At 48.4% G+C, this 27,864-nt stretch overlaps 2 protein-coding genes across 10 annotated transcripts in view; one reads left to right on the top strand and one right to left on the bottom strand.

Annotated features, from left to right (window-relative positions):
• Positions 1–18,803, bottom strand: part of CSAD (cysteine sulfinic acid decarboxylase) — a 26,366-nt gene extending 7,563 nt beyond the window's left edge. For 4 of the 7 annotated variants that reach the window (XM_087442337.1, XM_087442336.1, XM_087442338.1 and 1 more), the window contains exons 1-8: positions 18,155–18,285; positions 3,224–3,359; positions 2,821–2,947; positions 2,654–2,744; positions 2,217–2,323; positions 1,640–1,755; positions 1,088–1,167; positions 721–775 (exon numbers count right to left, since the gene is read on the bottom strand). In XM_087442337.1, coding sequence (XP_087298463.1) covers positions 721–775; positions 1,088–1,167; positions 1,640–1,755; positions 2,217–2,323; positions 2,654–2,744; positions 2,821–2,947; positions 3,224–3,349 — 702 coding nt within the window. In that variant the 5' untranslated portion in view covers positions 3,350–3,359; positions 18,155–18,285. Of the gene's footprint in view, positions 1–720; positions 776–1,087; positions 1,168–1,639; positions 1,756–2,216; positions 2,324–2,653; positions 2,745–2,820; positions 2,948–3,223; positions 3,360–4,537; positions 4,557–18,154; positions 18,286–18,509; positions 18,573–18,686 lie in introns of those variants that run through there. The other 3 variants (XM_087442340.1, XM_087442334.1, XM_087442335.1) reach the window with 3 other exon arrangements.
• Positions 17,692–27,864, top strand: ZNF740 (zinc finger protein 740). 3 transcript variants are annotated; one of them, XM_087442342.1, is made up of 7 exons: positions 17,692–17,713; positions 19,149–19,461; positions 22,039–22,188; positions 22,530–22,619; positions 23,057–23,180; positions 23,477–23,595; positions 24,588–27,864. In XM_087442342.1, the coding sequence occupies exons 2-7, from the start codon at positions 19,453–19,455 to the stop codon at positions 24,675–24,677; spliced, it is 582 nt and encodes a 193-aa protein (XP_087298468.1). In that variant the 5' UTR covers positions 17,692–17,713; positions 19,149–19,452; the 3' UTR covers positions 24,678–27,864. The 3 variants fall into 3 exon arrangements, with proteins under 3 accessions (XP_087298468.1, XP_004429154.1, XP_014641999.1); XM_004429097.3 differs by lacking the exon at positions 17,692–17,713 and adding an exon at positions 18,119–18,258; XM_014786513.2 differs by lacking the exons at positions 17,692–17,713; positions 19,149–19,461 and adding an exon at positions 19,468–19,661.

Here is a 27,864-nt window from a genome sequence, read left to right as displayed (position 1 = left end):
ATCCCCCCAGTGTGGAGGAGAGTGTGGGTGCCCCCACATTTCCCACAGCTCAAAGCCTGCACCCCTCACCACTGGGCTGCACATCTTTTTTCTTTTTTTTTGTGAGGAAGACCAGCTCTGAGCTAACATCTATTGCCAATCCTCCTCCTTTTTTTTTCCCCCAAAGCCCCAGTAGATAGTTGTATGTCATAGCTGCACATCCTTCTAGTTGCTGTATGTGCGACGCGGCCTCAGCATGGCTGGAGAAGCAGTGCGTCGGTGCGCGCCTGGGATCCGAACCCGGGCCGCCAGTAGTGGAGCACGCACTCTTAACTGCTAAGCCACGGGGCCAGCCCTGGGCTGCACATCTTCCTGAGCTTCTCCCTGCATAGACCCTCCGAGCTCACAGAACCTTCCACGCTACACTACACTTCTTATGCTGAGTAAAAGAAGCTCTTCACAAAAGACCCAACAGCCTTCCTGTGGTGTCACCTGGGACTCAGTCCTGCTCCTGCCTCTTGGGCTCTGCTCCTGCCTGTGATATCAGCAGAGTCCCTGAGAGCACCGCAGAGCATCCTCGCCCCTCAGGTTCCCCACAGATCACTTCAGCCCTAGGGAAGACAGGCATGGAGATCAAGGAGAGGGATGACGGGTGCCCTGAGTAGGGGGAGTCCAAAGAACCCTCCAAGAAAGGGACAGAGGGGTCCTGCTCCACTGCCCCAGTGCCCCTCACTCACTCACCTCTGCCTCGGCCAGACTGATCTGCCTCTCCAGATCCTCAGGGATCATTTTCCCTCTGGAAAAGAAAATTGAGTGGGTAGAGAAGTAAGAGGTTCTCCAGGCTAGGAGGCAAACTGTTGAAAGCAGGGTAATGTGGGGTTGGCAATGCAGAGGCCACAATGCTGACTTTTCCCTAGGAGGGGTAAACAGATCTCAGAGACAGGTCAGCAGGCTCTAGCAGGCACTGGTGACAGAAGTAGCAATTCTGCAGGGACAGAGAGGGGAGAGAAGTCCACCAGGGGCATGGGCCTGAGGCCAGAGCTTCTGGCAGCAGGCAGGTACACTGAGCCAGGCTGGGTCTGAGCCATGTGGACAGAAGGACCTTCACCTCTCATCTGCCTTGACCACTCGGACACTGTCAGTGCCAAGTCCCAGAAAAGCAGCTCCCTTCTTGATGGAGTAATGACACTGTGGAGGAAGGCAGAGGGCAATTAGGCTAGGGGCAAGAGGGCAGGGAGGATGGGGAGAGACAGACAGGTAAGTGTGACTTGCAAGAGATGAGACCTGTAGACCAGGGCTTCTCAAATGTTCACGCTCCTATGAATCACCAAGGTGTCTGGTTAAAATGCAGATTCATATTCAGTAGGTCTGGGGTGGGGGTCGAGATTCTGCATTTCTAACAAGCTCCCAGGTGATGCTGATGCTGCTAGTCCATGGACCACACCCTGAGCTGAAAGGGTGTGGACTGTGTGCACCGCAATCTTTGCCCCTCCACCACTCCAGACAGAAGGCAAGGTGAACGGGAGCGTGAACTCAGCCCCCTTGATTGGAAGGAAGCACATCTGCCCGGGGGCAGGTTGGCCCAGAGGAGATGGGTCTCCGACTCAGCTGGCTGGAGACTAGAATCAGGAGCCCAGGGGAGGCCTGTGCCTCTTCCCACCTCCTCTGACGTGAAGAGGGCCAGGGGCGGCAGGGCCCGGAGGCCCTTCTGCTTGCAATCCGGGAAGTGCTGATAGCGGGCCAGGTTCACGGCATACATGTTGGAGATGGAGCCACCTGTCACAGGAAAGGGGTGGTGGCAAGAGGGAGGGGCAGTGGGTCAAAACTAGAGCTTGCCTTCCCTGACCTCTCCACCCAGAACTGATCAAAGAAGCATGGGTGATTAGCTCTCAGGCCACGAATTCCCATGGCACGCTGACGACCCAGAACACACTGACAACCCAGAACGGCCCCGGGAACCGCAGGTCCCCCTGACCACCCCCTCCATATCCTAGGCTGCCCCCAGGACAGCGGCGCCCCCGCCCAGAGAGCACAGGCACTGGAGCGCTGATCCCACGGACTGCTCGGTAAACACGAGGATTCAGGGGACTGGGCAGTTTCTCTCCAGTTTGGCCCCAGCCCAGCTGGAGAGAAAGCAAAGAGAAATCACCCCTCCCTGCCAGCTTAGAGCCAGAGAATGATGGGGGAGGCAGAACCCTGAAAAAGGCCAAAGGAAGGCCCCCCTCCTTCTCACATACCAGGGCAGAAGACCCCATCGCCAGAGCTCCAGCCCACCAGGGCCCGGAGTTTCTTCAGCACCTCTTCTTCCATGAGCACAAACACGGGGGCAATTTCATAAGTGTACCTGCCAAAGAGGGAACGATGAGAAAAGGGGACAGGGAGGGCCGTCCAGACCAGACTCAGAGGAGTGGGAGAGAATGAGTGAGGGAAGGGTCCACAGTGGGGAACGAGTTGATGACAAAGAATCAGGGAAGCAAGTGAGAAAAAATGGGTCAGGAGGCCTTAGAAAGCTTGGAGGAAGGGAGCCCAAAGGGCCCGAGGGGAAAAACTGCCAGCAGAGATTCCCAGAAAACAGGGAGGGGGCAAAAACCATTCTCCTCCCCCACCCCTAGGGTATGTCTCCTGCAAACCCGAATCCTTTGTGGGTGGAGTGAAGGGGCCTTGGGAGACTCACTGGCTGGTATTAAGGCTCTCGGTGACAATGCGCCCAGCCAGAGCATGGGGATCCAACCCTGAGAAGAGCTGGTTGAAGAAGTGAGGGTGACCTGGAGAAGGAGGGCAGGGAGCTCAGAGTGGAGCCAGGCACACACTCCACACCCTCCCGCCAGAACCAGGACCCACAGGTCTTCACGCTGTAGCGCATCACCGCCCGGCACCGCTCCAGAATCTGCTCCCGCGACTCTCCCCGGCTCCGCAGCTCCAGATCCAGCAGCTGCCTCAACTCCTCCGGCTCCTTCCACTCACAGACCTAGGAGGAGAAGTGGGAGACTCTGGGGCCTTAGATACCCCACTGACTGGCTGCCCAAACCACATCTCAGCAGACACAAGACACCACCACCTTGCACTTAAAACAAGTTAGGAATATTTTCAAAACCGCACATGGAACAGGGTAAATAAACACAGTCTGTGACCCCTGAGGCCCACAGTGAGACAGCGATGAATTCTGGGGAGAAGCCTGGTGGGAACAGGAAGGTTCTAAGCCAGGTCTGATGGGCAGGAGGAGGAGGAAGGAGAAAGGACCCACCTTCTCAGAGGCGCTGGTCCCTTTCCGAATGACCTCATCCATGACAATCCCAAACACATCCCGGAGCAAGGCTTCTACAGCCACAGGGTCCCCATCAAGGGAGAGGAGTGGTTTGGAGTCAGCCATCAGGATAAATCTGTGGGCAGAGCAGGAGTCATTCCCTTCTCAGCCAGTGTACCCCACCTGGACCTAACCAGCAAGAACCCCAACCCCATCATGGGTCTAAGGTCCCAGTCCCACAGCTCAGACCCAGCCTTCACTGTACAGACAAGGGCAAGTGAAGCATCCAGGGAGAAAGCCGGCAGAAACGGGTGGGAAAGAAGAAGGCAGTTAGCGCTGAGCAGGTGAATCTAGCGGCCATTGCCCACCTGAGGCACAGACGAGAGGCTTACGTTTCTGCTCAGGTCTCTGTCCAGGTGAGCTGGAGGCAGGGCACAAAGCTAGCTTTCCAGAATGTTAGGACCAGGCAGCAGAGGGAGTGAGGTATAGGCAGCAGTCACATGACCGTGATAGCACCCTCTTGACCCTTGCCCTCAAGGGAACTTACGCAGATTTGAGATAGGGACAGCAGGCTAAGATAAGTCCCCTGAATAATCATTAGCTGACAAGACAAGGGAGGAAAGGAGATGAAAGGCAAAAACACTGGCCACATGAACATCAGGGTTGAGAGGAGCAGAGAGCCAGCAGGAAGAGGGGCTTCCTACTGTGAATCAAAGGACCCAGAGTGGGGACTTGCTGCCAGGGAGACAAGGGCAGCGGGGACAGGTGCAGGAAACTGCTGCAGGTGACCCTGGAGACTGAGGGGGAGGGAGCCTGAGAGAGATGCGGAGGCGAAATGGTTTAGGGAGGCCTCAGAAGCTAATCTCTCAGCATCCCAACCCCCAGAGTCTTTTCAGAACTGTCCCGATTTCTAAAGCCCTCTCCTAGAGCAGGAAGGAAAAGGAGGTTATACTCAGGAAGCATTTTGTTAAACAAGAGTAATCCTGTGCCTTGCAGGCTGAGAGTGCTCAATAAACAGAGAGTGGTTGTTGGCAGTGAGCACCAACTGTGTTCACGACGGGGTGCTGGGGACTGACAAGGCCTCTCGGTCCCACTGGGAGGACAAGATGCACAGGCAACAGTCACAGTCCAGGGCATGGCTGGATGCTGATCCCAAGTGCTATTCAGGAAAAGAAGAGGTGGATGGAGGCTGAAGACTGGGGAAGATCTGCAGTGGGACTGGAGCCGGATCTTGAAAGTAGACAGGAGAAATGGGATTGGTGAAAGGGAGGCAGAGAGGCATTCGGGGGTAGAGAAGGAACGCCATGAGCTTACATCAAGAATGAGTATGGCACGGGGCTGGCCCGGTGGCGCAAGTGGTGAAGTGCGCGTGCTCTGCTGCGGCGGCCCGTGGTTCGCCAGTTCGGATCCCGGGCAGGCACCGACGCACTGCTTGGCAAGCCATGCTGTGGTGGCGTCCCATATAAAGTGGAGGAAGATGGGCACGGATGTTAGCCCAGGGCCAGTCTTCCTCAGCAAAAATAAAGAGGAGGGTTGGCAGATGTTAGCACAGGGCTGATCTCCTCACCAAAAAAAAAAAAAAAAAAAAGAATGAGTATGGCTTGTTCTAAGGTCAGCAAAGGCGCCTGGCTGGCTGGAGGGAGGGTCTCCAAGGATGATACAGGAGCAAAGGCAGGGGGGCAGAGCTACACGAGATTATGGGGAGCCCAGAGTGCCAGCCAGGCCAAGGAATCCAAATTCTATCCTACAGGAAATGGGGTCACTGAAAGATCTGTGGCAAGGAGTCATGTGATAAAATTGATGCTTTCAGAAGACCAGCATACAGCAGCAGGATGCAGAAGAATGAACAGGCTGTTGGTGAAAACCAGGCAAGAGGTGATCCACGCTTGAATAAGGGTGGTGTCAGTAGGAAAAGACAGAAAGAGGAATCTGCAGGCTTGGCCACTCACTGGATAATACTGAATGCAACACTTAGGGAATCTACGTCGGAGGAGAAGGAAGAGTCAAAGATGACCCTGGGGTTTGATGCCTGGGTGACTGGAAAAATAATGGTGCCCCTAAAAGAAATAGGAACACAGAAAGAGGAAGTAAAGTAAATGGTTATTTACTTTACTTGGATGGAAAGTAAAATGGTTATTTCTTGGAAATACTCATCCAAGTGGATGAGGGGGAGGGAGGTGGAGGTGGACACCACCACCAAGTGGAGGTGTCCTGGGACTACAGACACTCACATGGGAGGAGGTCAGGCCCAGAGCTCTGATGAGATCTTAGAAGGGAAAGCAGATTTGAGAGTCAAGGGACAGCTGAAGCCTTGTGACGGGCTCCATTCCCCACGGGAGAGGATGTTCAGAGAGATGGCCAGGGAGAGAAGGGCAAACACAAGGCTTGGGGAACCCCCTAAATGAGGCGCAAGAGGATAAAGAAAATGTGGAAAGGGAGGAAACTTTCTCAAAGTGGGCTGCTCTGATATAATCCACTATCAACACCACTGGACCCCCCACTAGTTGAAAACACAAGTCCAAAGGGACCTGGGTCCTACCCTTAAACTCTTCCTTGGTAGAGTGGGTTTGGGGAAAATAGGAGAGCTGGCCCAGGCCTTGAGAATGAAAGAGTCAATCCTTCACCAGTGCTCACTGCAGCTCCCCTGGCAGTGGCCGCAGTGGGGTGTTTAGGTCGAGAGGCTTGAGGGAAAGAGCTCACAAGAACAGGAACCACTGGAGTGTTTATATGCCACGCTCTGTACTTAATGTGCATTATTCTAATCCTCACGACAGTGGAGGGCAAGTCTATTACCCACACGTAAAGACGAGGAAACTGAGACTGCAGAGACACGACGTATCTAAGCTGTCCAGATCATGGAGCCAGTATATGGCCGAGCTGGCTTTGAACCCAGGCGTGTGTGGCCCCCAATCATCCTGTTCCATTTCCTCACATGTGGTTCTCTCAGGCACTGAGTTTGCTGTAGTACAAAGACCACTGAGCAGGAGTAAGGACGCCTCAGGGCCTCAGTTTCTATAAAATAAGGGGTTTAAAGAGACAATCTCCAAGGCATCTGCTGGTGGTCATAGGAGCTGGGGCTGCTGGACACGGCAGGCAGGTCAGGGGGGACTTTCCTGCCGCAGTGGGGTGGGAAACAGGTTGCAAGGGGTTTGCAAGGAGGGAATGACTGGTGAAGAAAGAGAGACCCCCGGCTGGAAGGAGGCTCTTCCCAAAGCTTTGAAGAGAGGGTCTGCAGGGAAGACCATGGCTCTGTCCACCAGGCCGGCACCTCCTTTATCCATTCCACCTCGGTCACTGCTCAGCAATGAAATCTGGAGGTGAGGGCTCCGAACACTCCCAGTTTCCTCCAGGGGAAAACAGGGAGACGAGGCATCACTACCCTCATTCCCCACACAGAATCCTGCCCTGGGTACCTGAGAGAAGGAAGAGCCTCTGCCCGCAGAGTTTTTCTCTTTTTTTTTTTGTGAGGAAGATCGGCCCTGAGCTAACATCTGCCAATCCTCCTCTTTTTGCTGAGGAAGACTGGCCTTGGGCTAATATCCATGCCCATCTTCCTCTACTTTATATGGGACGCCACCACAGCATGGCTTGACAAGCGGTGCATTGGTGCGCCCCCGGGATCTGAACCAGCGAACCCCGGGCTGCCGCAGCAGAGCACGCGCACTTCACCGCTTGCGCCACCGGGCCGGCCCCGAGTTGTTCTTTTTAAAAGCAAGCAGGACATTAACTGGTGAGTGAAAACGATAAAGCAAAGAAACATGAATAGAGTTAGGAAGAGTGCTTTAGCCAGGGGCTGAGAAGATGCTGGTAGGACCAAGCAGGGTTTGTTAAAAAATTCACAAGTTTTTCCTGACTTCATGGGATTTCTAGATCATAAACTCCTCTAACCGTCAGCTCCCTCATATCTTTCTTTCCTTCACTTACACAACCTAGATTGTATGGCCCATCGTTTCAACCACCCTTTGTCCAAAATCCTCAACTCCCTGGCCCTACTGTCCTTCCTCCAAAGCAACCTGGCGAAACCTCAATCCAACTGGCCAGTCCTTCTCTCACCAAATCCACCAGGATGGCTGGATTCTGCTAGTGAAAACCACCTAAACCATTCAAATCGGTACCACTGTAAATTCATGGTCTCTGCGCTCATTCCCATGAAACACAGCAGATTAAGCACATACGTTTACCCCTACTCCTTCCTGAAACCCCACTAAAATTCCATCGGTGGGACCAGAAGAATAAAGCAAATCAGAAGAGAGATAAGAGGTGAGAGACGTCAATAATAGGAGAAGATAGAAAGCAGATGAGAAGTGGTAACTGGTTTAGAAATGTCAGAAAATCAAAACCAGTATGGCTGCAAAGGGCTATGCCAACAGGAAACAAGCTGGTTCTTGGGGCAGAAGCCCAGGAAGGCTCAGGGGTTGAAATCACTAGCTATCTCGGAAGGCAGGAGAGAGGGGCATAGCTAAAAACATGGAAATCAGATGAAAATTTGTATAAGGAACAGTTAAACCCTCACTCTCCTCCCCCCTGCCCCTTAAGCCAAGCAACTCCCTTCCCATCCCACTACTTCCAAAGAAGCAGGTTTGTTTTCTAGAGAAACTGAAACAACAGCCCCAGAAAAGAGACCTACGGATGCTCTTATTTGAGTCCTTATCCAGTCACCTAGTTGGAGATGCCCATTGTCAATATGGCCTGTCCATGCACTTGGGCCTCCCAGTACGCCTTAGCGCCTCGCTCTTAAACATGAGCAGACAGCCAGCCAAGGATCACAGACATTAATCCAAGGAAATGACATTGAGGAAAGCCCCTACTGTGAACCTCATAGGTAAAAACAGACAAACTGAAAACAGCAATTTGGTGGAAGAAGGGAAATGCAGGGAGCAGAAGAAAGCCTCAAAAATTCAAGATATTGCATCCATAAAGAGAACAGGTTGCTTTCAAAAAGGAATACTCAGAGAACAATAAGTGGCTCTGGGGGGGGGCCGGCCCCGTGGCGTAGGGGCCGCTGCTGGCGGCCCGGGTTCGGACCCCAGGCATGCACCGATGCCCCACTTGTCCAGCCACGCTGTGGTGGCGTCCCAAATAAAGTGCAGGAAGATGGGCACGGATGTTAGCTCAGGGCCAGTCTTCCTCACAAAGAGAAAAAAATAAATAAAAAATAAAGTGACAAGGGAAATACTTCAATAAAGCCAGAAAAATTTAAAAGAAGTGGCTCTAGGATTTTCAAAATATGACAAGTGAAACAAAAAATCAGAAATAAAACAAAGCCAAGAAAAATCACACAGAAAGACAAAAATATAAAGAGATGGACAATAAAAGAGAAAAAAACTTTAGAAGATCAATCCAAAGGGCCCAATAGTCAACTAACAGAAGTTTCAGAAGGAGAAGGGAAAAAAGGAGGGAAGAAATCAAAGAAAGCTTTGTAGAACAGAAGGATAGATTAAAAGGATCGACTGAATGACCAACACGAAGACAGATTATAATCTTGGTCCAGAACAATGGAGGCTCCAAAGACTTGCAGAGATAAAACAAAAACAAACAAACCAAAATCAGGTCATAGTCAAAGGATAGAGAATCAGACCACAGCAAACTTCTCCAACACAGGAGAGAGGTGAAGGGAATTCCCAGGACTGCAGGGAAGGAGTAAGCAGCTTCAGAGGAGAACAACAGCACTGACTCTGCTCAACTGGACGCTCTACACGGGCCGGCAACATCACTAATTTTCTATCGTCAGCTCTATGTCCAGTGCTCTGTAGCAACTCTTTCAAAAATTCCCCATAACTCTCAAATTACCGACCTATCAACCTTTTCCCTGTTTCTCTCTTTCATTTCACATTTCTTAAGAGAAAATAAAAGCCATCAAAACTCACTCAACTTTTTGTTACCTGCATGCTGGATCCCTTCCTCCCCCGCCCTCCCTCCAATATTTATTCAGTATCCAGTATGTGCCAGGCACTTTGGTGGCCTCTAGAGGCACAATGGAGAGCAGAAGATCACAGCCCCGCCCTCTTGAAGTTCAAGTTCACCGTCTAAAGCCTGGTCACAAACTGGAAGACGGTGAGGAAACTCCCACTCACAGACATCATTTTGTTTGGCTTGCACAGTACATTTTAAAACTTTAAAAAATAATTGTCCATACTGAAACTTGCAGCTTCTTGTGAAAAAAATCAGAAGAGCTAGCAACACTCGGCCTGAACTAATAAACAGCGACAATCACCTGTAGGTGGAGTTGCCCCTTTCTTATTATCATAGCTTTGCATTCACTATGTTTTCTTCTCAATTTTTTTATTTTTGATTAAGCAATATATTCAGGTAGTTCAAAATCAAAATATATAAAAATATTAATAGTGAATAGTCTAATCCCCACCCCATTCCACATGCCCCATTCCCACCTTCATCCCTACAGGTAACCATTTTTATTAGTTTCTTGGGTATCCTTTCAGAGTTTTTAACGCAAATACTAACCAATGCGAATATATATGCTTATTTTCTCCCTTTTTACACAAAAGATAGCATATTATCACTGTTGTCACCTTGCTTTTTTTCAGTTAACAATATACGGGCCATCTCTTATCAGTACATATAGAACTTCCTCATTCTTTTTTTTTAATATAACAGCTTTATTGAGGTATAATTTACATACCATAAAACATATCCCTTTAAATTGTACAGTTCAGTGGGTTTTCATACAGTAACAAAATTGTGCAACCATCATCACTAATTCCAGAACAATTTCATCACCCCAAAAAGAAACTCATTAGCAGTCACTTCCTATTCTCCCCTCCCCACAACCTCCAACAACCACAAATCCATTTTCTGCCTCTATAGATTTGCCTTTCTGGACATTTCAGATAAATGAAAACATACAATATGTGATCTTCTGAGACTGGCTTCTTTTACTTAGCATAATGTTTTCAAGGTTCATCCATATTGTAGCATATATCAATACAGTACTTCATTCCCTTTTATGGCCAAATAATATTCCATTGTATGGATATACCACATTTTATTTCTCCATTCACCAAATGATGGACATTTGGGTTGTTTTGACTTTTTGGCTATTGTGAATAATGCTGCTATGAACTTTCATGTACACGTTTTTGTGTGGGCATATGTTTTCAGTTCTCTTGGGTACATACCTAGGAGTGGAATTGCTGAGTCATATCGAAACTCTATGTTTAACTTTTTGAGGAACTGCCACACTGTTTTCCAAACTGGCTGTACCATTTACATTCCCATCAGCAATGTACGAGGGTTCTGATTTCTCCACACCCTTGCCAGACTTGTAATTGTCTGTCTCTGATTATAGCCATCAGCATTTATAATTTTTTTTTTTTGGTGCGGAAGATCAGCCCTGAGCTAACATCTGATGCCAATCCTCCTCTTTTTTTTTTTTTTCTGAGGAAGACTGGCCCTGAGCTAACCTCCATGCCCACCTTCCGCTACTTTATATGGGACGCCACCACAGCACGGCTCGACAAGCAGTGCGTTGGTGCGCACCCAGGATCCGAACCGGTGAACCCCAGACCGCTGCAGTGGAGCATGCATACCCAACCGCTTGCGCCACTGGGCTGTTCCCAGCATTTATAATTTTGATAAGGATTGCCAACATCCATAGAGGTTGTAGCAGTGCATGAAAGTGCCTATGTTCTCAGCCTCAGTAACAGAGTACGCCGTGGAAACTTGTGAATCTTTTTAATTTAGGCAGTGAAAAATGATATCTTAGTATAGTTTTATTTTAGTTGAACTCCTGTATTAGCCAGTTTTCCTGTGGTAACTAATAGCTTCAAAATCCCACTGGCTTACAACAACAGAGGTTTATTTCTCTTGCATGGTTTACATTGGTGGTGGAGTTGGCTATAGCTCTACTTCATGTGTTTATTCCAAGACCCAGGCTGAAGGAACAGCCCCTATCTGGGACACAACGTTCTCAGGGCAGAGAGAAAAGAGCAAAGGGCAGAGAAAACCATGCATCGACTCATAACTTCTGCTGAGACCTGGCATGTGGCACATCTGCTCATATCCTATTGACCAAAGCAAGCCCTAGGGTGGAGGGTGAGGATGCATATTCCTCCCACAAGAGGGCACTGCAGAGCACATGGCAACGGGGGAAGGTGTACAACCCCAACACTAGCTCACCGTGCACAGGCCCTTAGAACCTTCTGTTCTGTTTCACCTCAGTCCACACCAGCCCACCACACTCATTTGCTTTACCTGCCTGGCCTGGTAGATATCTGAGTTGGAACCACTGGTCTAAAGGCTTCCTCTCCTTCTCCCTCAGGGATACCCTCTTGATTATCCCCTCTCATTTCCTCAACTCTCCTTCCTGCTACCTTTCTCACAGCATTTTCAATTGTTTAAACTTCTCACGACATGTTCCTACTGCAGCCACCTCCTCTTCACAGCCAGCCTTCTTAAGAGTTGCCTCCACTCCCGCTCTTCACTTCCTCTTCCCTCACTTTCCTCAGCCCACCACCATGTAGCTTCCACCTTCAAGGTCACCAAGATCTTCCCGGCCTCCAAATCAAATGGATACATCTCATCTTCACCCTACTTGACCCCTCTGGAGCTGACATAGTTTGCCATCCCATCTTGAAACATTTTCTTCCATTGGCTTCCATGACTACCCCTGACCATTTCTTGGTTTCCTTTGCATTTCACCTTCCTCTTGCCCTCCCTCAAATGCTAGAGTGCCTCAGGGTTCTATCCCAAGGCCTCTTACATCCGTATTCTGCATGTCTCCCTGGACAATCTCATCCATTCCCAGGGTGACATGCTGGTGACTCCTTCATCCCAGACCTCGCTCCTGAGCCCAGATCCATGAAGCCACCTGCCTAATTTGGAAGTCTCACAGGCACTTCACACTCAACAGGCCCAAGAGTGAACTCATTATCAGCGCTCTCAAATTTGCTCTTCCTCTTGGGTTCCCTGGTTTGGTGAACCGCACCATCTTCTACTGGTTGCTCAAATCCAAATTCTAACTGAACTCCTGCCTGCCTCCTCATCCTAGACTGATTTTTTTTTCCTTTTTATTTAATTTTCAAATGTTGTTACATCTTGCTCTCTCCCATTCAGAAACATCAGCCCAACACTAAAACCTGGAAAAACCTTCACTTTTTTCCTCTGGGTAATGCTGTAAAAATTCTTTTCCTTAAAAACACTTAAAAGGGAAAATGGTAACTTTACAGTCGAGAAACCTGGTGGACATCACCTTACCCAAGTGATCAAGGCTAACCAACAATAATGGGACAGACTGACAGCCCGGGCCTCCTGACATAAGGCATTGAGAAGCACTCAACATGAATTATGTAACATTTCTGCCAAAAATGCATAACCTGAATTTAATGGTGAGGAAACAGACATATCTAAATTGAGGGTCATTCTACAAAACAACTAGCTTGTACTCTTCAAAAATGTTAATATTATGAGAATCAAAGAAAGACTGAGTAACTGTTCCAGATTGAAGGAAACTAGAGACATTAAAACCAAAAGGAACGTGTGATCTTTAATCGGCTCCTGGATAAGGAAGAAAAAAACCTATGAAGAACATTATTGGAACAACTGGTGGAATCTGACTGCGAATGGCATCATAAATATTAGTATTCTATCATTGTTAAATTTCCTGAATTTGATCATTGCATTGTGGTTGTGTAAGAGAATGTTCTTAGAAAACATATGCTGAAACATTTAGCAGTAAAAGAGCATGAAAGCAGCAACTTTCAGTTATGAAAAAGACAATATTGTGTATATGTATCTATTAAGCATTTTTAGGAAAATAACAGCTTTATTGAGACACAATTCACATACCATCAAGTTTGCCCTTTTAAAAGTGTACAATTCAGTGGTTTTTAGTATATTCACAAAGTTGTGCATCGATCACACTATTTAATCCCAGAACATTTTCATCACCCCAAAAAGAAAACCCATACCTATTTGCAGTCACGCCTCATGCATTTTTTTTTTTTTTTTTTTTTGGTGAGGAAGATCAGCCCTGAGCTAACATCCGATGCCAATCCTCCTCTTATTTGCTGAGGAAGATTGGCCCTAGGCTAACATCTGTGCCCGTCTTCCTCTACTTTATACGGGATGCCGCCACAGCATGGCTTGACAAGTGGTGCGTCAGTGCGCGTCCGGGATCCGAACCTGCGAACCCTGGGCCACCGAAAGGGAGCGTGCGCACTTACCCGCTGCACCACCAGGTTGGCCCCCTCACGCATTTTTTTAAAGACAGAAAAAGTCTTCAAAATATTAACTCTGGTTATTTCTGGGTATTGGAATTATAGATGATTTTCATTTTCTTATTTATACACTTCTATATATATATATTTTTTTTTTCATGTGTGTGTGTGTGTGTGTGTGAGGAAGATCAGCCCTCAGCTAACATCTGCCAATCCTCCTCTTTTTGCTGAGGAAGACCGGCCCTGGGCTCACATCCGTGCCCATCTTCCTCTACTTTATATGGGACGCCGCCACAGCATGGCCGGACAAGTGGTGCATCAGTGTGCACGGGATCCGAACCCAGGCCGCCAGCAGCAGAGTGTGCGCACTTAACCACTACACCACAGGGCCGGCCCCTACACTTCTATATTTTTATACAATAATTTCATATTACTTATATAATTAAAATAAAGGTTATTTTTAAGCAAAAAAAAAGATTAAGGAGTAATTAAGGAGCAAAAAGAATTCTAAAATATACATATCACCAGGCTCAAGGAATGGCCCTAGTACATCATGTGCCTTCCCAACTCCTCAATGCACTATCATCAAAAAGGTCTAACAGGTGACAAAGGTAGCCTCACACCACTCATTTCTATTTCACAACCCAACTGGCTCTCAAAGAGAGGAACAGGTTCAGCTAGTTCAGCAAACACTGACTATCTACTTCTGTGGCCCAGCACTACCCTGGGTGCTATGTCTGCCCTGTGCGCCACAGCTAACTGGCCAGTAGGGAGGCCGGCATGTAAAATAATGGCATGCTCACCACAAGAGAGTGGACCGCTCACAAAGGAAAGCCAGCTGGTTAACTCGGCTCAGTTGGCCCAGGGCAGCCTTCAAAGAGAAAACACTCAGGCTCTCCTTAGGCCATAGAGAGCTGGTGCAGGAAAAGACTAACCAGTAATCATTACAATACTATTTGTAATAAGTGGTGGGCTGGGCCTGAGGGCAGACTGTGCCAAGGAAATTAGGGAAGGTCACGTGGGAGGAGGCCGGCCTGTGGGCAAGAGGGTCAGGGCAGTTGCTTCTTAAAGCAGTTTCAGCCAGGCTTATTGTGAGCAAGTGAAAACACTGCCCTCTGTGCTGTCTACCTATTAACAAAGCCCACTGACTCAACACCCACATTAACAGAGGCACAAATTCTCCTTAAGGGTACTCTGTCTTCTCCCCTTCTAGACTGCAAATTCCTGAGCGGAGAGGACTAAGTCTTATCCTTCTTTAAAGTAAAGCACCAAACACAAAAAAATGTTAGTTTTCATCTTCCTCAGTCTCCACTCCCTTCCCCCAAGGTCTTGCACAAAGGCATGAAATAAACATTTGATGAATCAACCAACTATTATAGGTAGTAAAAAATAATGCTGCATTTCCACTTACATTTGATTTGCATAAACAAAAAATCTGTATTAATGATAACTTAGAAGATTCGCAAAGGGTTTTTTTTTCTTCTCAAAGTCTTTTCATCTATGATCTCATTTGATCCTCAGGGTAGTGCTAGAAATTAGCCTGAAAAGTTATTTATTTACTCATCTTTGTTTTCAAGATGAGGACTCTTGGGCCAGAGAGTGAATTAATTTATCCAAGATTCCAAAGTGACATGGGAGCAAGCCTAGATTGCTGATTTTCTGACTTCTAGGCTAGTATCGCTCCCACTACATTACGGGTCTCTTTTAAGTCTGGCATTTCTCACTACCTCTCACCATACACAAAAGTAAACTGTAGCTGAGATAAAAACATAAACTGAAAATATACAACTATAAGAATACCAGAAGGAAATACAGAGAAGCATTTTTATAATCTTGAGGTAGCATGTCACAAAAATCCAAAAGCCACAGGTAGATTTGACTACATAAAACTTTAAAAATTCTGGGTAAAGAAAGACACCATTAAAGTGGTTAAAGATAACTCATGGCTTTATTTTTCCCAGCTCCTTATTTTACCCACTCAATGTTTGCCAGAATGGTTTTTGCTCTCCTTGCAATTATTCCTTTCCATGTAAATTTTAAAATCAGCTTAAGCTCCATGCAAAGTCTTGTTTTGATTAGAATTTCACTTAACCTATAGCAAAAACTTATGTCTCTACAATATTAAGTCTTCCTACTCACGGACATGGCAAAACTCTCCATTTAACCAAGCCCTTTTTGTCTTTCACTAAAATAGTCTGATTTTCTTAATATATGACTTGCGATTTCCTGTTAAGTTTATTTCTAGAAATGTAATTCTTTTATTGTGAATGAGATTATTTATTCTATGACATTTTTATGGTTGGTTATTGTTCTCATATTTTATTTATACAAATTTTGGTTTTTTTCCTCACCAAAGCCCCAGTACATGGTTGTATATGCTAGTTGTATGTCGTTCCAGTTCTTCTATGTGAGCTGCCACCACAGCATGGCAACTGACTGACAGGTGATGTGGTTCCACGACGGGGAAGCAAACCCAGGCCACTAAAGCGGTGAGAGTCAAACTTTAACCACTAGGCCGTCAGGGCTGGCTCTACAATTTTTGTTTGTTTGTTTGTTTTGTAATCTTACATCTGACCATGTTGTTGAACTCATTAGTTTTAGTATTCTGACAATTGATTCTCTCTATAAATAAACATATCATATAATAATGAGACTTTTGGGTGACCAGGAGCTCTAGTAGGATAAGTTTTGATGGTAAACATTCTTGTCTTGTTCTTATCTTTGATAGAAATATTTTCCCATAAAGCATCACTTTTGCTCTACAAAAGCTGAAAGATAAATGAAAAACTAACAGAAAATATTTTAAATGTATATGACAAATAAAAAGTTAACATAACAGAGAAGACTTCTAACAATAAGAAATAGACAAATGATCTACTTTTTTCCTTAACAGGCAAAAAATATGAACAGGCAGCTTACAAAAACAATTAAATGGTCAAAAAGCAACAAGAGATGTGCACCCTCACTATTAATAACATGCAAATTAAAACATGGAAATTACTATTTTTCACCTATCAAACTCACAACTGTATAAAAAATTCATAGTGTCCAGTATTGCCAAGGTTGTAGAAAATGTGGACATTCACACATGGTTCTGAGTAAGCATGCAAACTGGTATAAACTTTTGAAATTCAATTTCACAAAATCTATTAAAAATTTAAAATGCACAGATCCTATCTACAAATCTATCTGTAGATGCAAAAGGATAATTATATAAGGATGTTCATTATGGCATCGTTTACAAAACAAAAAAACCTGAATCTAACCTAAGTGTCCATCGGGATAGGTCTAGACAAATCAAAGTACAAACATTAAGTTGGAATACTCTGCAACGACTTCAAAAATATGAACTGACTTAGAAGATGTCTAAGATACACTGTTAGGTTGGCACGGGGTGCTGGTGCATTGTAGGTGCTCAATAAGTGTGTTCTGGATGAAAAAGAAATATTTGTGTATGAACATACACAAAAGCCTGGAGGTATATATACCAAAGTGAAAAAAGTGACTGCCTTCAGGAGCATGGGATAGTAGAGGGGGAAACTAAACATTTTTTGCCTTTTATTCTTTTGTGTTGTGTGGATTTGTTAAAATAGGTATGAGCTAATTTTTTAAAAATTAAAGACATTTCTGATCACTTACTTTCTCTCTCTCTCTCTCCATTTTATCATGATCCTAAAAGCACAATGACAATGGCTCAAAACATGGAGAGCTCAGGGAAATGAAACCTATGTACAAAGCGCGGCTGGAAATTCTTGTCTTCTTTCATAAATAAAGATTTTTTTCTTTTGGTATCCCCATTAATTCTCCTAAACTCACAATCTGACAGCATCTACAGCAGAAGCTGGGACCTAACGGAATCCACATTTCCTTCCATCAAGTGCACTTGGCATAGTTCATCTTTAGCAGGACCCCTCCCCAATAGCTAAAGTTGGGAGCAGAATTTGCAGAAAAGGCTCAAGTTTCCATTTTCCTAATGCAGCCGGGTCCAGGGGTCACCCTGCGTCGTCAAGTCTGCAAGGAGACCACAGTCTCCTACGCAGGGGAGGCCTATGCTTTTTCCAGGCCAGGAGGCCAGTGTTACACGCTGGACGATCTGGAATAAAGAGGGAAGCGGCATAAGGTAACCAGACTGACTTCAGGGTCGCGGACCGCGGTTGGGACACCCATTTTCAGACTGTGGTTGAGTGTACACAGCCGGAGTGTGCAAAAAAGTTAACTCCTCTCCCAGCTGACTGGGCGGCCCCAGAACCTGCAGATCTGGGCCTGATGGAAAGCTCAGGTAGACGCCCTCGGCCGAGTTCCGTGAAAAGGCCAGGTAAGAACAATTTTGGCTCTATTTGGGGCTCGAGGATCAGAAGCGACAGGGAGAACGTCCGCGAGGAAGGGAGAATGATGGCGCTTTTTCAAAGAGTCTAAACTAGCTCACCCAGCAAAACCTCTCAACCAGCACCCAGGGCACAATCGTCTGAGGGCCTTCGTTCCTGCCCTCAGTCAAGATGGCCGCAGGGGCGCGCCCGCACCACGGCGCACGCGCCGCACCGCCAGTCCGCCCCCTTCCCGTCCTCCCGCTCGCCGACACCGCCCACTCACCAGCTGCATCCCCTCTGTGCGTCCCCAGCCTCACCCCCTTTCTGACTGCCCCCGCCCGTCCAGGCTCCCGAGCCCGGAAGTGGATATTGCTGCTGGGCGAAGAGGACGAGGGGGAGGGAAAGTGCTTCCGGGGAAACGGGCCCCGGGTTGGTGTTTGTAAACTTGCCTCGGTCCCGGCGGGGGTAGCGACGGCCACGGGGTTGGCACGGGGTGCTGGGGCCTGGAGGAGGCGCCGCGGCGGGCGCGACAGCAGGAGGCCGCGCCTGGCAGGTAGGGGCACGCCCCAGGGCGCGCAGCGTCGTGCGGGCAGACGGCAGCGCTTGTGCAGCTCGCAGGCCGTGGGGCGCCGCGCGGGAAGGGGGAGGGGAAGGGAGGAGGGGCGCGTGGCGAAGGGAGGGGGCTCGCCGGGAGGGCAGGGACGCGCGCGCACCGCCCCCCGCCCGCGCGTCCGGCAGTGCGCCCGCGTCCCCGGCCCGGGAGAGGGGGGCTTGCTTGGAGGGGACACGGGCGCGAGCACGCACCTCGCGCGCTCCTCGGCGCTCTCGGGCTCTCCTGTGGGTTCGCGCGGCGGGCGCAGCGGCTGGCTGGCAGGCAGGCAGGCAGGAAGGCAGGCTGGAGGGCAGGCTGGAGGGAGGGAGGGAACGCGCAGCGCCGGGTTTCGCCGGTCTGCCTTCCAGCTCCGCAGCGAGTTTCCTTACCTTTGGGCGGATTCGGAGAACGCGCACGTGTGGGTCCGCCTGGGCGCGCACTGCCTGTCTGGTTTCTGCCCGCTCCCCAGGCGCCAGCCCCTGAGTTTTTCTCCACCCCAGTTCCAGCCGCCTCACTGGAGTGCGAGCTTCGCGGGCCGGCCCACTCGGCGCAAAAGCCCCGAAGGGCCTCCGCCCCCTTCTTCCATTTCCTGCTGGCAAATCCTAGCAGTTGTCTGTTGCAGTTCCTCCATAAGAGGCCCCAGTTACTTTTGCTCCTGTTGGCCGCCCCTCCTTGACCTGGAGACCAGTTTCTTCTCTTGACCTAGAAAGAAAACTCTTCTTGACTAATGTCCTTTTTCTGAGCTTCAAAGAGGGCGCCCGGCCAGAAAGAAAAAGCAAATTCGGCTTTCTACAGGTTGTGTGTCCTGAGGATGTTGTGCCTAACAGCCCCATCTCCTTTTCTGGTTTCAGGTTGCTGAAACAGATCGTGAACTTCATCGAGAGAATTCTGTTGGAAAACCAAGACTGGCAGACTCTTTTTCTTCAGACAGTAGGCAGGAGCCAGGCAGAGTCCAGGGATTCTTGGAACATCTATCTTCCCTTTGGAGGACACTAAGTTCTATTTGAAGACAAAGGCAGTTCAATATGGCAGCAGGACTGAGGGGACACGAAGGAGTTGTTACAGTGATTTGGTGACAGTTCTTCAGACAACAGTGTCTTAAAGGTGGATCAAGAAACTCGTGAACTTTTGGGTTGCATTAAGTGAGAAATCAGCATGGCTCAGGTAAAAAGCTCTAGAGTCCTCCTCCTTCAAGATCACTGGGAAGCGCGTTTGCAGTTTCTCTCTTGAATGCTGCCTTAGTCAACATATTGACCAACCCAGTGAGCCAAGCTCTGTATTAAGCACCAGGGGGAGATCTAGAGGAAGGAAAGGAGACAGGCCACAGCCCCTGCCTTCAGGGAGCTTCCAGTCAAATGAAGGAGGTAGGCTGTACTGCATTACAGGCACTGATGGGACATTTGCAAAGCAACATGTACTTAGTTTATACTGGGTACATTAGGCGCTGAGGGGCATGAGGGAGTGAACAGTCTGGTGAATGCTTCGTTTGTTTTTTTCAAGAGGAATTTATTGAGCTCCTGTTACATGCAAGGCATTGTGCTGGGGATACCAAGATGAATAAGATCATCCCTGGCCCCAGCAAGCTTCCAGGCTAGTTGGGGTGGGGGGAGATGAGACACAGTCTATTATTTATGTTTGTATTCGCACCTTGCATAGTGGCTGGCTAATAGTAGAGACTCAGTGAATCCATTGATTGAAGGAATGTGCAATAAGAGGTATGTACACTACAGAGGGGAGAACGACACCCCTGCCTGGATGAGAAAAGAAGATGAAGCTTGAAGGATGCACGGGGTTTTGCTAGATAAACAAGCAGAACAAGGCATTCAGACAAGGAGAAATGCATGGGCAGAGGCTTAGAGGCAGGGAGAATGTGATGAGGTTAGGAGTGCTGCGGGTGGTTTGCTAGTTAGCAAAGGATTCAGATGGGAGCTGGTGAGGGGGATAGGATAGATAGTGATGGATGGAAAAGTTAGGATGAGGGAGTTGTTTCCTGGAGAAGTAAGCCAAGTGTAACCCAAGGACCTTTTATACCTTGCTAAGGAATTAGACTTTATAGGGAATGGGAACTCTCTGAAGAATGTTAAGCAGTGGAGTGATGTCAGATCAGTGTATTTAGAAGGTAATGGTCATTGTGGGGGCCAGAGAGACTATTGTAGTTGTCTGGATAGAAAAGCTGTGTGCTCGCATCCCCAGCGTTTCTCTCAGCTTTCTTCCAGGGACCCTCCCCTACCAGTCTCACCAGGATGGTAGCCTGATGATAATATAATTGGCTTTCTTCCAGCTGCATGCACAGCTTCCTCCTTTCCATGCAGAGTAGGAGCCCTTCAGTTTCTTCTTCCTTTGTTTGTTTGCAGCCCACTTCACAGCATCGTCTTCACTCTTGTTCTGAGAAGACTGCCTTTCACTAATCACTGACTTTGTACTGGATGTTGTTAAGCATTTTACATCTTAAAGTCTCATCAACCCTGTGAATCGGATAGATACTATGATAAGCATTTTGCATTTAAGGAAACTGAGGCTTAAAGAGGTGGAGTAATTTGCCCAAGACTATACAGTGCAAATAGCAGAGCTAAGTTTTTTGTACCTCTAGACCTTTCACTCTAGAGTCTTTGAAGGGGAGAGAAGGGATCCGAGGTATACTGATCATCTAAAAGGAATTTCTTTATAAATCACTTGTGGAAGTTTGCTGACCAACTATTTTTTTTTCTTTTTTTCTTTTTTTTTTGGTGAGGAAGATTAGCCCTGAGCTAACATCTGTTGCCAATCCTCCTCATTTTGCTGAGGAAGATTGGCCCTGGGCTAACATCCATGCCCATCTTCCTGTACTTCATATGGGACGCCACCACAGCATGGCTTGACAAGCAGTGCATCAGTGCGCGCCCAGGATCTGAACCTGCAAACCCCGGGCCGCTGAAGCAGAGCGCACACACTTGACTGCTGTGCCACTGGGCTGGCCCCCCAACTATTTCTTAGAAGTGTTTCTTCAATAAGAAAAGTTTATTCCCTAGTGCTGGCTAAACCAAGTCAGTTTGAAGAATGTAGTAATGAAAAGAGAAAATTTTCTTGAACATCCCTTGCTTAAGTAATTTTTAAACTATGTATAGAGCAGGGAATGTGAAATTAAATATCGCTATGCACACATATAAATAAAGTCCAAAATCCTTCCAAGTGGTTTAATTTTTATATGTTATAATTGACACCACTCAGGAAATTTAAAATCTAAAGGGAGAAATGACCCAATTTTACTGATAAACGTTTGGAGGGACTTGATAGAACATGTAGTTGCCACAGGTGAGGTCTGCCAATCAGAAGTGGGCTCTGTCAAAGCTAAGTGCTATTGAGAGAAGAAGGAATAAGTTTCCCTAGAAATCTCCCATTTCATGGGGTCAGCAGGACAGATCCTTATGCCTACTCACAAGGCCTAGAAATACTTCAAAGTATAATGTAGACACGCACACATCTAGCACAATGTTAATGACAAGAGTGTTAATAATAACTTGATTATTCACTTGATCTATATCAAATGCTGATGGACAACAAAATAAGTAACTAGTTCCTGGTGAGATGAGTTCGGGAGGACTCTTGAAGGAAGCACGGTTTTGCAGTGATGAGGACCCTCCCTAGAGAGAAGCAGTTTGTCTGTAGCTGGGTGTGAAAGGTAGTTCTATAGGGGATGGCAGTCTGTTTTTGCCCTGCCCTGCCCTGCCAGGTGACCTGACACCTCATCTCCTTTCAACTTAGGCAAGTCTCCTGGCTTGTGAAGGCCTAGCAGGTGTGAGTTTGGTTCCCACTGCAGCCAGCAAGAAGATGATGCTGAGCCAGATTGCCAGCAAGCAGGCCGAGAATGGAGAGCGGGCAGGTAGCCCTGATGTGCTGAGGTGCTCGAGTCAGGTACAGCGCTTGAGTCCATGGCGGCACCTGGGGGTCGGGATGCCCAAGCTCTCTGCCAGGAGATGCCAAGCTTTGATTCCTCAGTGTTTCTGTTTAGAGAAGTGGGGAAAGGGATCCAGCTGGGGACTGAATGAACGTGGGTGTGTCAGAGAGCTAAGGAGGGTCTTCTCTGTACCTACAACCCCTTCAGACCAGAGTACTTGAGAGGACACGGAGGAGTACTTTTTCTGAGCCTTTGGGGCAGGTGGTTTACTCTCATTTATCAACTGTCTGAAAGCAGCATTTCTCCTGTCTTGTGTTCTGAGACGGACTGTGAGTTTAGATTTAATTTGTATTCAAAGGGCCACCGAAAAGACAGCGATAAGTCCAGGAGCCGCAAAGATGATGACAGCTTGGCGGAGGCCTCCCATTCAAAAAAGACTGTTAAAAAGGCAGGTAATGGGGTAATCCCCAAATTGGTACAGTTTGGTAATGGAGTAATCCTCCCTTTTCTTCCCCTATGGCTCAACCTGGAGCTTTCCCTAGATGTTTTGGTCCCTCATAGCCAGGGACCACTTTGGTAGTCAGTCTCTGCCCTCTCTAGAACATCCTTGGTAAGGGAAAGAGGCTTGGGGGGAGCATGAGGTCCTGTGGCAGAGGGGCAGGCCAACTCCCTCTGAAGTCACATTCAGAGTGTTGGGTTTGACAAGGCAGACAGCTCACCCACCCCGCCTTCTTCCCCAGAGGGTCTCTTAACTCTGAGGGTTAGGGGAGAGGACGGCGTCGGAGAGGTTACTTTGTCTTGCAGCTGGAAGCAGACCCAGAGCAGAATGGGGGCAAGAAGGGGGCAGAGGGACAGCCTCATGATGTGCCTGATTCTTGCCCCCAGGTGGTGGTAGTGGAACAAAATGGCTCTTTTCAAGTAAAGATTCCCAAAAATTTTGTTTGTGAACACTGCTTTGGAGCCTTTAGGAGCAGTTACCACCTCAAGAGGCACATCCTTATTCATACCGGTAAGTCTCTTGCTCCTATTCAAAGGGGGAGAATAGTCTATGGTTTGTATTGTGTGTAGTTCTCGTTGGGTTTATTTTAAAGAGTAAGTATTAGAAATAGAGAAAGAAGGTACGTGAATGAGGTAGAGAGATTGCGTGGCTCTGTATCTGGTGTCACTGAGACCAGCAGCTTTGGGGACCCTTCCGCATTAGGTGTCTACACATTGCTCCAAGTTAAAATTTCTGGGGAAGTACCTGGAATGAGGTCTCTGCCATGTATACCTCCTGACATTAACTTCTGTCTCCACCTGGGCCAGGTGAGAAGCCGTTTGAATGTGATATATGTGATATGCGCTTCATCCAGAAGTACCACCTGGAGCGCCACAAGCGTGTGCACAGTGGCGAAAAGCCCTACCAGTGTGAACGGTGTCATCAGGTAAGCACACATCTGCCATCCACCCCCACACACAAACCCTTCCTTCCCCGAGAACCAGGGCCAGCCCCCACTCGCTGCTTGACAAGGGGCCACCTGGCGTTCCTGGGCATGATAGAGTTAGTGCCTCAGGGTAAGGTGTATCTCTCTGGCCTTATGCAGCTAATCATGGAGAGGGGCCATTAGAACAATTGTAACAATAAAAATAATAGCATTTCTTAAGTACTTTGTGCCAGGTACTGTGAGAGCATACTTGACATAGATGATTTCATGTAATCCTCACATTAACTCCATAAGGTAGCTGTGTTGTGTTCACTTCACATATGGGGAAATTGAGATTCAGAGAAGTAAGTTTCTCAGGGACACAGCAGATCAAGGGCAGAGCTGGGATTCAGTTGAACTTAAGAGCTGGTGTACTTTAGAGGAAGAGATATAATCTCCGCCCTGGGGGTCAGTATCTGATCCGATGAGAATATAAGAGCCAGGACCAAAACAAGACAAGAACAAGAGATGAGAAATGCTGATAGCTAACACGTTCTGGAGGCTCTGCTGGGTCTCCAGCTGTGCTCCACACTCTTGCATTGAGTCTTCAAAATACTAGATGAAAGCTCCATGAGACAGAGGCTTTGTCCCCCTAGTTCTCCACTCTTTCCCCAGCCCCAAGAACTGGACCTGCCTTGAGGTAGATGCTCCATAAATACGTGATAAATAAAGCAGCCACTCTGTGAGGAGGCACTTTTAGCCCCATTTTACAGAAGAGTGTACAGATTCAGGGCTGTCAGCTAACTTGGCTAAGGTCACACAGCTGCTCTGTAATAGAGCCAGGACTCAGGCTCCAGAGCTCGAGTTCCTAACCACTGTGTACTCATGCCACCTGGGTACATGCCGAGAGGATGTAGAATGGGACGATGTGTGCCTCCTGTGTAGGGAAGACATGTAGCCCGCAGGCAGTTGAGTTTCTCCTCTCAGGCACTTAACCCTCCCTTTCTTCTCAGTGTTTTTCTCGGACAGATCGATTACTCAGACACAAACGGATGTGCCAAGGGTGCCAGTCCAAGACTTCCGACGGGCAGTTTTCTCTATAGGCGCAAGGGGCCCTGGGTGGTGGGAGTGATCAGAAGAATCTACCGAAGAGCGCATCCCCTCTGGTCTGATGGTCCCACCACCACCCCGTCTGTACCTGTCCCCCTCCTGGAGGAGTGGACCCAGGAGACCAGAAGAGTGCTTCCGGGGACAGCGGCCCCAGAGCCTGAGCTCTGTAAATAATCTGAGACTAGGAGGATCTCAGGGGAGTTCCTCCAGCATTCCTGGGTAGGGAAGCTAGTCCCTGGACCCTTGGCTCAGGTCATGGGGGGGACTCAAGGTACAGGACCAAGACTGAAGTGTGGCTCTCACAACCTTGGACTCCAGCTGGCAGCTGAAATGGCAAAGATTGGGGAGAGGGATTTGTCTATCTGTTCTGTTCTTGTTTTTGTTTATCCAAAAGCAATTTCAGCAGGTGCACTGTGGGTACAGGTAATCTGGAGGCATAGAGTCCTGGTCCAAAGCAGGGACTATGGCTGGTCCAGCCCTCCCCCAAAATGGAGTTTTTAGTTGCAGTTGATCCTCAATGTTCCACAGCCCTGCACCTCACCTTCTGTTTGAAGGAGAATAGGATCAGGGACGGCAGCTGAGCTCACTTTGGCCTCATACACTGTAGGGACAAAAGGAAGAACAGGGAGGAGCAGACAAGGGCCGGATCCAAGCCGAGTGGCCAAGTGCCTCATCTCCTCCAAGGAAGAGCAAGAGTTGTGCCTGTGGGTGTGGTGATGGCCCATGCCACACTGGCACTTAATGGGGTCAGCTCAAGTGCCTTTGGGAGGAAACTTGGCTGAGAGTGGCCCATGAAGCCCTTTCCTTCTCTCTTTGGGCAGTTGATCTTGGAGATAGTTTGTGGCTACCTCGCTGCCATTGACTCCTAAGCCAGACAGAGGTGTTGACAGGGAGTCATGGATGTCAGAGTGGGCTCTCTCTCCCTGTGCCCTCTTAGGAACAACCCAAGACTAATCCCAAGTTGAGTAACAACAGTTGAAGAAACAAAGGAATTTGGTGTCCCCTGAGATGACTGTTGAGCAGGAGGAGCTGTTCTCCCTGCCTAAGTCCTATCACTGTATTCAGGTAGAGGAAATAGGGGTCTGGCCTGCAGTCCCAAAGAACAAGATCTTGGCTTCCTTCTTGATGGCCATCCCTACCTAACAAAGAACGGGAGTGGGGGGTGGGGGCGGGGGGGGGTGCTGCTGCAGAGAAAGGACTGAGGAAGAAACCTAACATAGGTTTTGTTCTTAACGATATTCTTTGCTCCTCTCTGCTCCAACACCACTACCCTATCCACCCCTAAAAAAGTGATCAGGGGTGTGTGTGTGTGTGTGTGGTATGTGAGTGTTTGTGTTTGTATGCTTGGAGATGGCATATTATTGAGCCAGACCCTCCTCTGGCCCTCAGCTTAGGGGAGGATGAGCATAAAACAGCCCCACCCCCCACCCCAGCCCGACGGGTGCTTGAGGTCCCAGCAGGAGCTGGGGAACTCAGTTAAGGGGACTGGAGGGCTTTGTTTTGGAGGGTTTTTTTAGATTGATTGAGCAGGCTGGTGGTTAGGGCGTTTCTAACCCAAGCCAGGGCTCGTGAACATGAATTTTTTAAAGTGAAATAAAAAACCCTCTCTCTTCCTGCTAAGGAAAGGGTCCTATGGGAGGTTTTGGGGTTTGGTTGACCCCACTGTGGCCTGCTCTGACCTGTGGGGGTGAATAATCATGGAGACTGGGTGAACCTAACCAAGCCGTCAGTGGGGTTCTGAAATGGCAACCTCCGGGAAGTGTGATTCCATTTCCCAGGAAATGTAGGGAATAGCAGCAGACTCCTGGCTGTTACCTGTTCTCGAGGAGATGGTGGGGGGTCCTCCATACCTCTGAGGGGTGAGGATTTCAGGGAAGAGGAAGAGGTGTGGCACCCTTTAGACGTTCCCTGAGGGCATCAAGAGCCTTGGGGGAGATGCTGGGAGTGTGTTTGCCGCCTGTGCTCTTCCAGCTGTGTGCTGGCGCTCCCACTTCAGGTGTTCCAGACCCTAGGCCTCCGTCCTTGGATCTGCCCTGTGGTCCCTGCAAGCAGAGCATCTTTCTGCGTGGGAGCCAGCCCCTTTCCTGTTAAAGGGCTCTGCTGGGGCTGGAATTTGTCTCTCATGCACCTCTGGGAATATATTCTGGGAAGGAGGATGCATTTAGAAAACTCTGCCCTCCCAAGAGTGCTTTTGAAAATGGGAGGCCTCTCTCCCTGCCACTTGCAGCTAATCTGTTTAGGGTAGGGGTGTGTGTGGAGAGACTCACATGAGTGACCTATGCCCTTATGTGTGTGAGTGTGTGTTTAGGGCAGAATGTGCCCTGGCCCCCTGCAGGCCACAGCTTCCTGCCTGGATGAGTGGGAGAGGGGGAACTTCTGAGCATCTGTGCAAAGGGCCATCCCAGAACTGCCCCTGCCAAGGATCAGGTGTGGGGGAAACTCAGGAGCAGGTGGTTAGTTCAGTTGTCCACGTGCTGATGTTCTGGGGCTGTTGATGTGTGAGGAGAGAGGAGCAAAGAGGTGAAAGGAGTGACTTAGCGCCCAGAGGGCCCAGGAGCCCCCTTATACCCCAGGGAAACCACAGACTAAGACCGCTGCAGCGGCTCCTGGGCCCAACGCCCGCCCTCCTTTGCTGGGGTGGGGTTTAGCACTGGAAAGATGCCTCAGGTGTATTTGGAGTGAAGGGCAAGGGAGACAGGGCAGGCTCTCCGAGACCAGGAGGTGGAAATTGGGACCTGGGAAAGAGTAGGCCAGTTCTTGGGTGGCCAGCCCTGCCCTTCCCAGCACCCCATGTCTCTTCCGTCCACCCCTAACAGCCTCTTGTCATCACTAGCTACTGATTGTGCCCCATGGCTTGACAGTGGAGGGTTAAATGAGGCATGGAGTCTGCCACAACTTGTAACCCTCTCCCCAGATGCTCTTTGCCTCTGCTGTGGCCCTGGGGCATTTATTCTTAACAATCCCTTTACCTTCCTCTCCACCCTCTTTTTTTTTTTTTTTTTAATATACTTATTTTGCTATTGGGGGAGGGGAATATCAAATGAACAAGATCACTTTTAAATGGTAGTTTTTATAAGATGTTATAAACTTGTTATCTTTTTACCATTAAAGTGCAGTGTATGTTCCTTCGTGATATATTTAGGATATTTAAATAAAAAGAAAATGGGGCTTTTCTACATA

The sequence above is a fragment of the Ceratotherium simum genome, chromosome 17, assembly GCF_057802395.1.
Source record: "Ceratotherium simum simum isolate JZ-2026a chromosome 17, ASM5780239v1, whole genome shotgun sequence".
NCBI classification, from domain to species: domain Eukaryota; kingdom Metazoa; phylum Chordata; class Mammalia; order Perissodactyla; family Rhinocerotidae; genus Ceratotherium; species Ceratotherium simum.
This window is presented reverse-complemented; position numbering and strand designations above follow the sequence as displayed.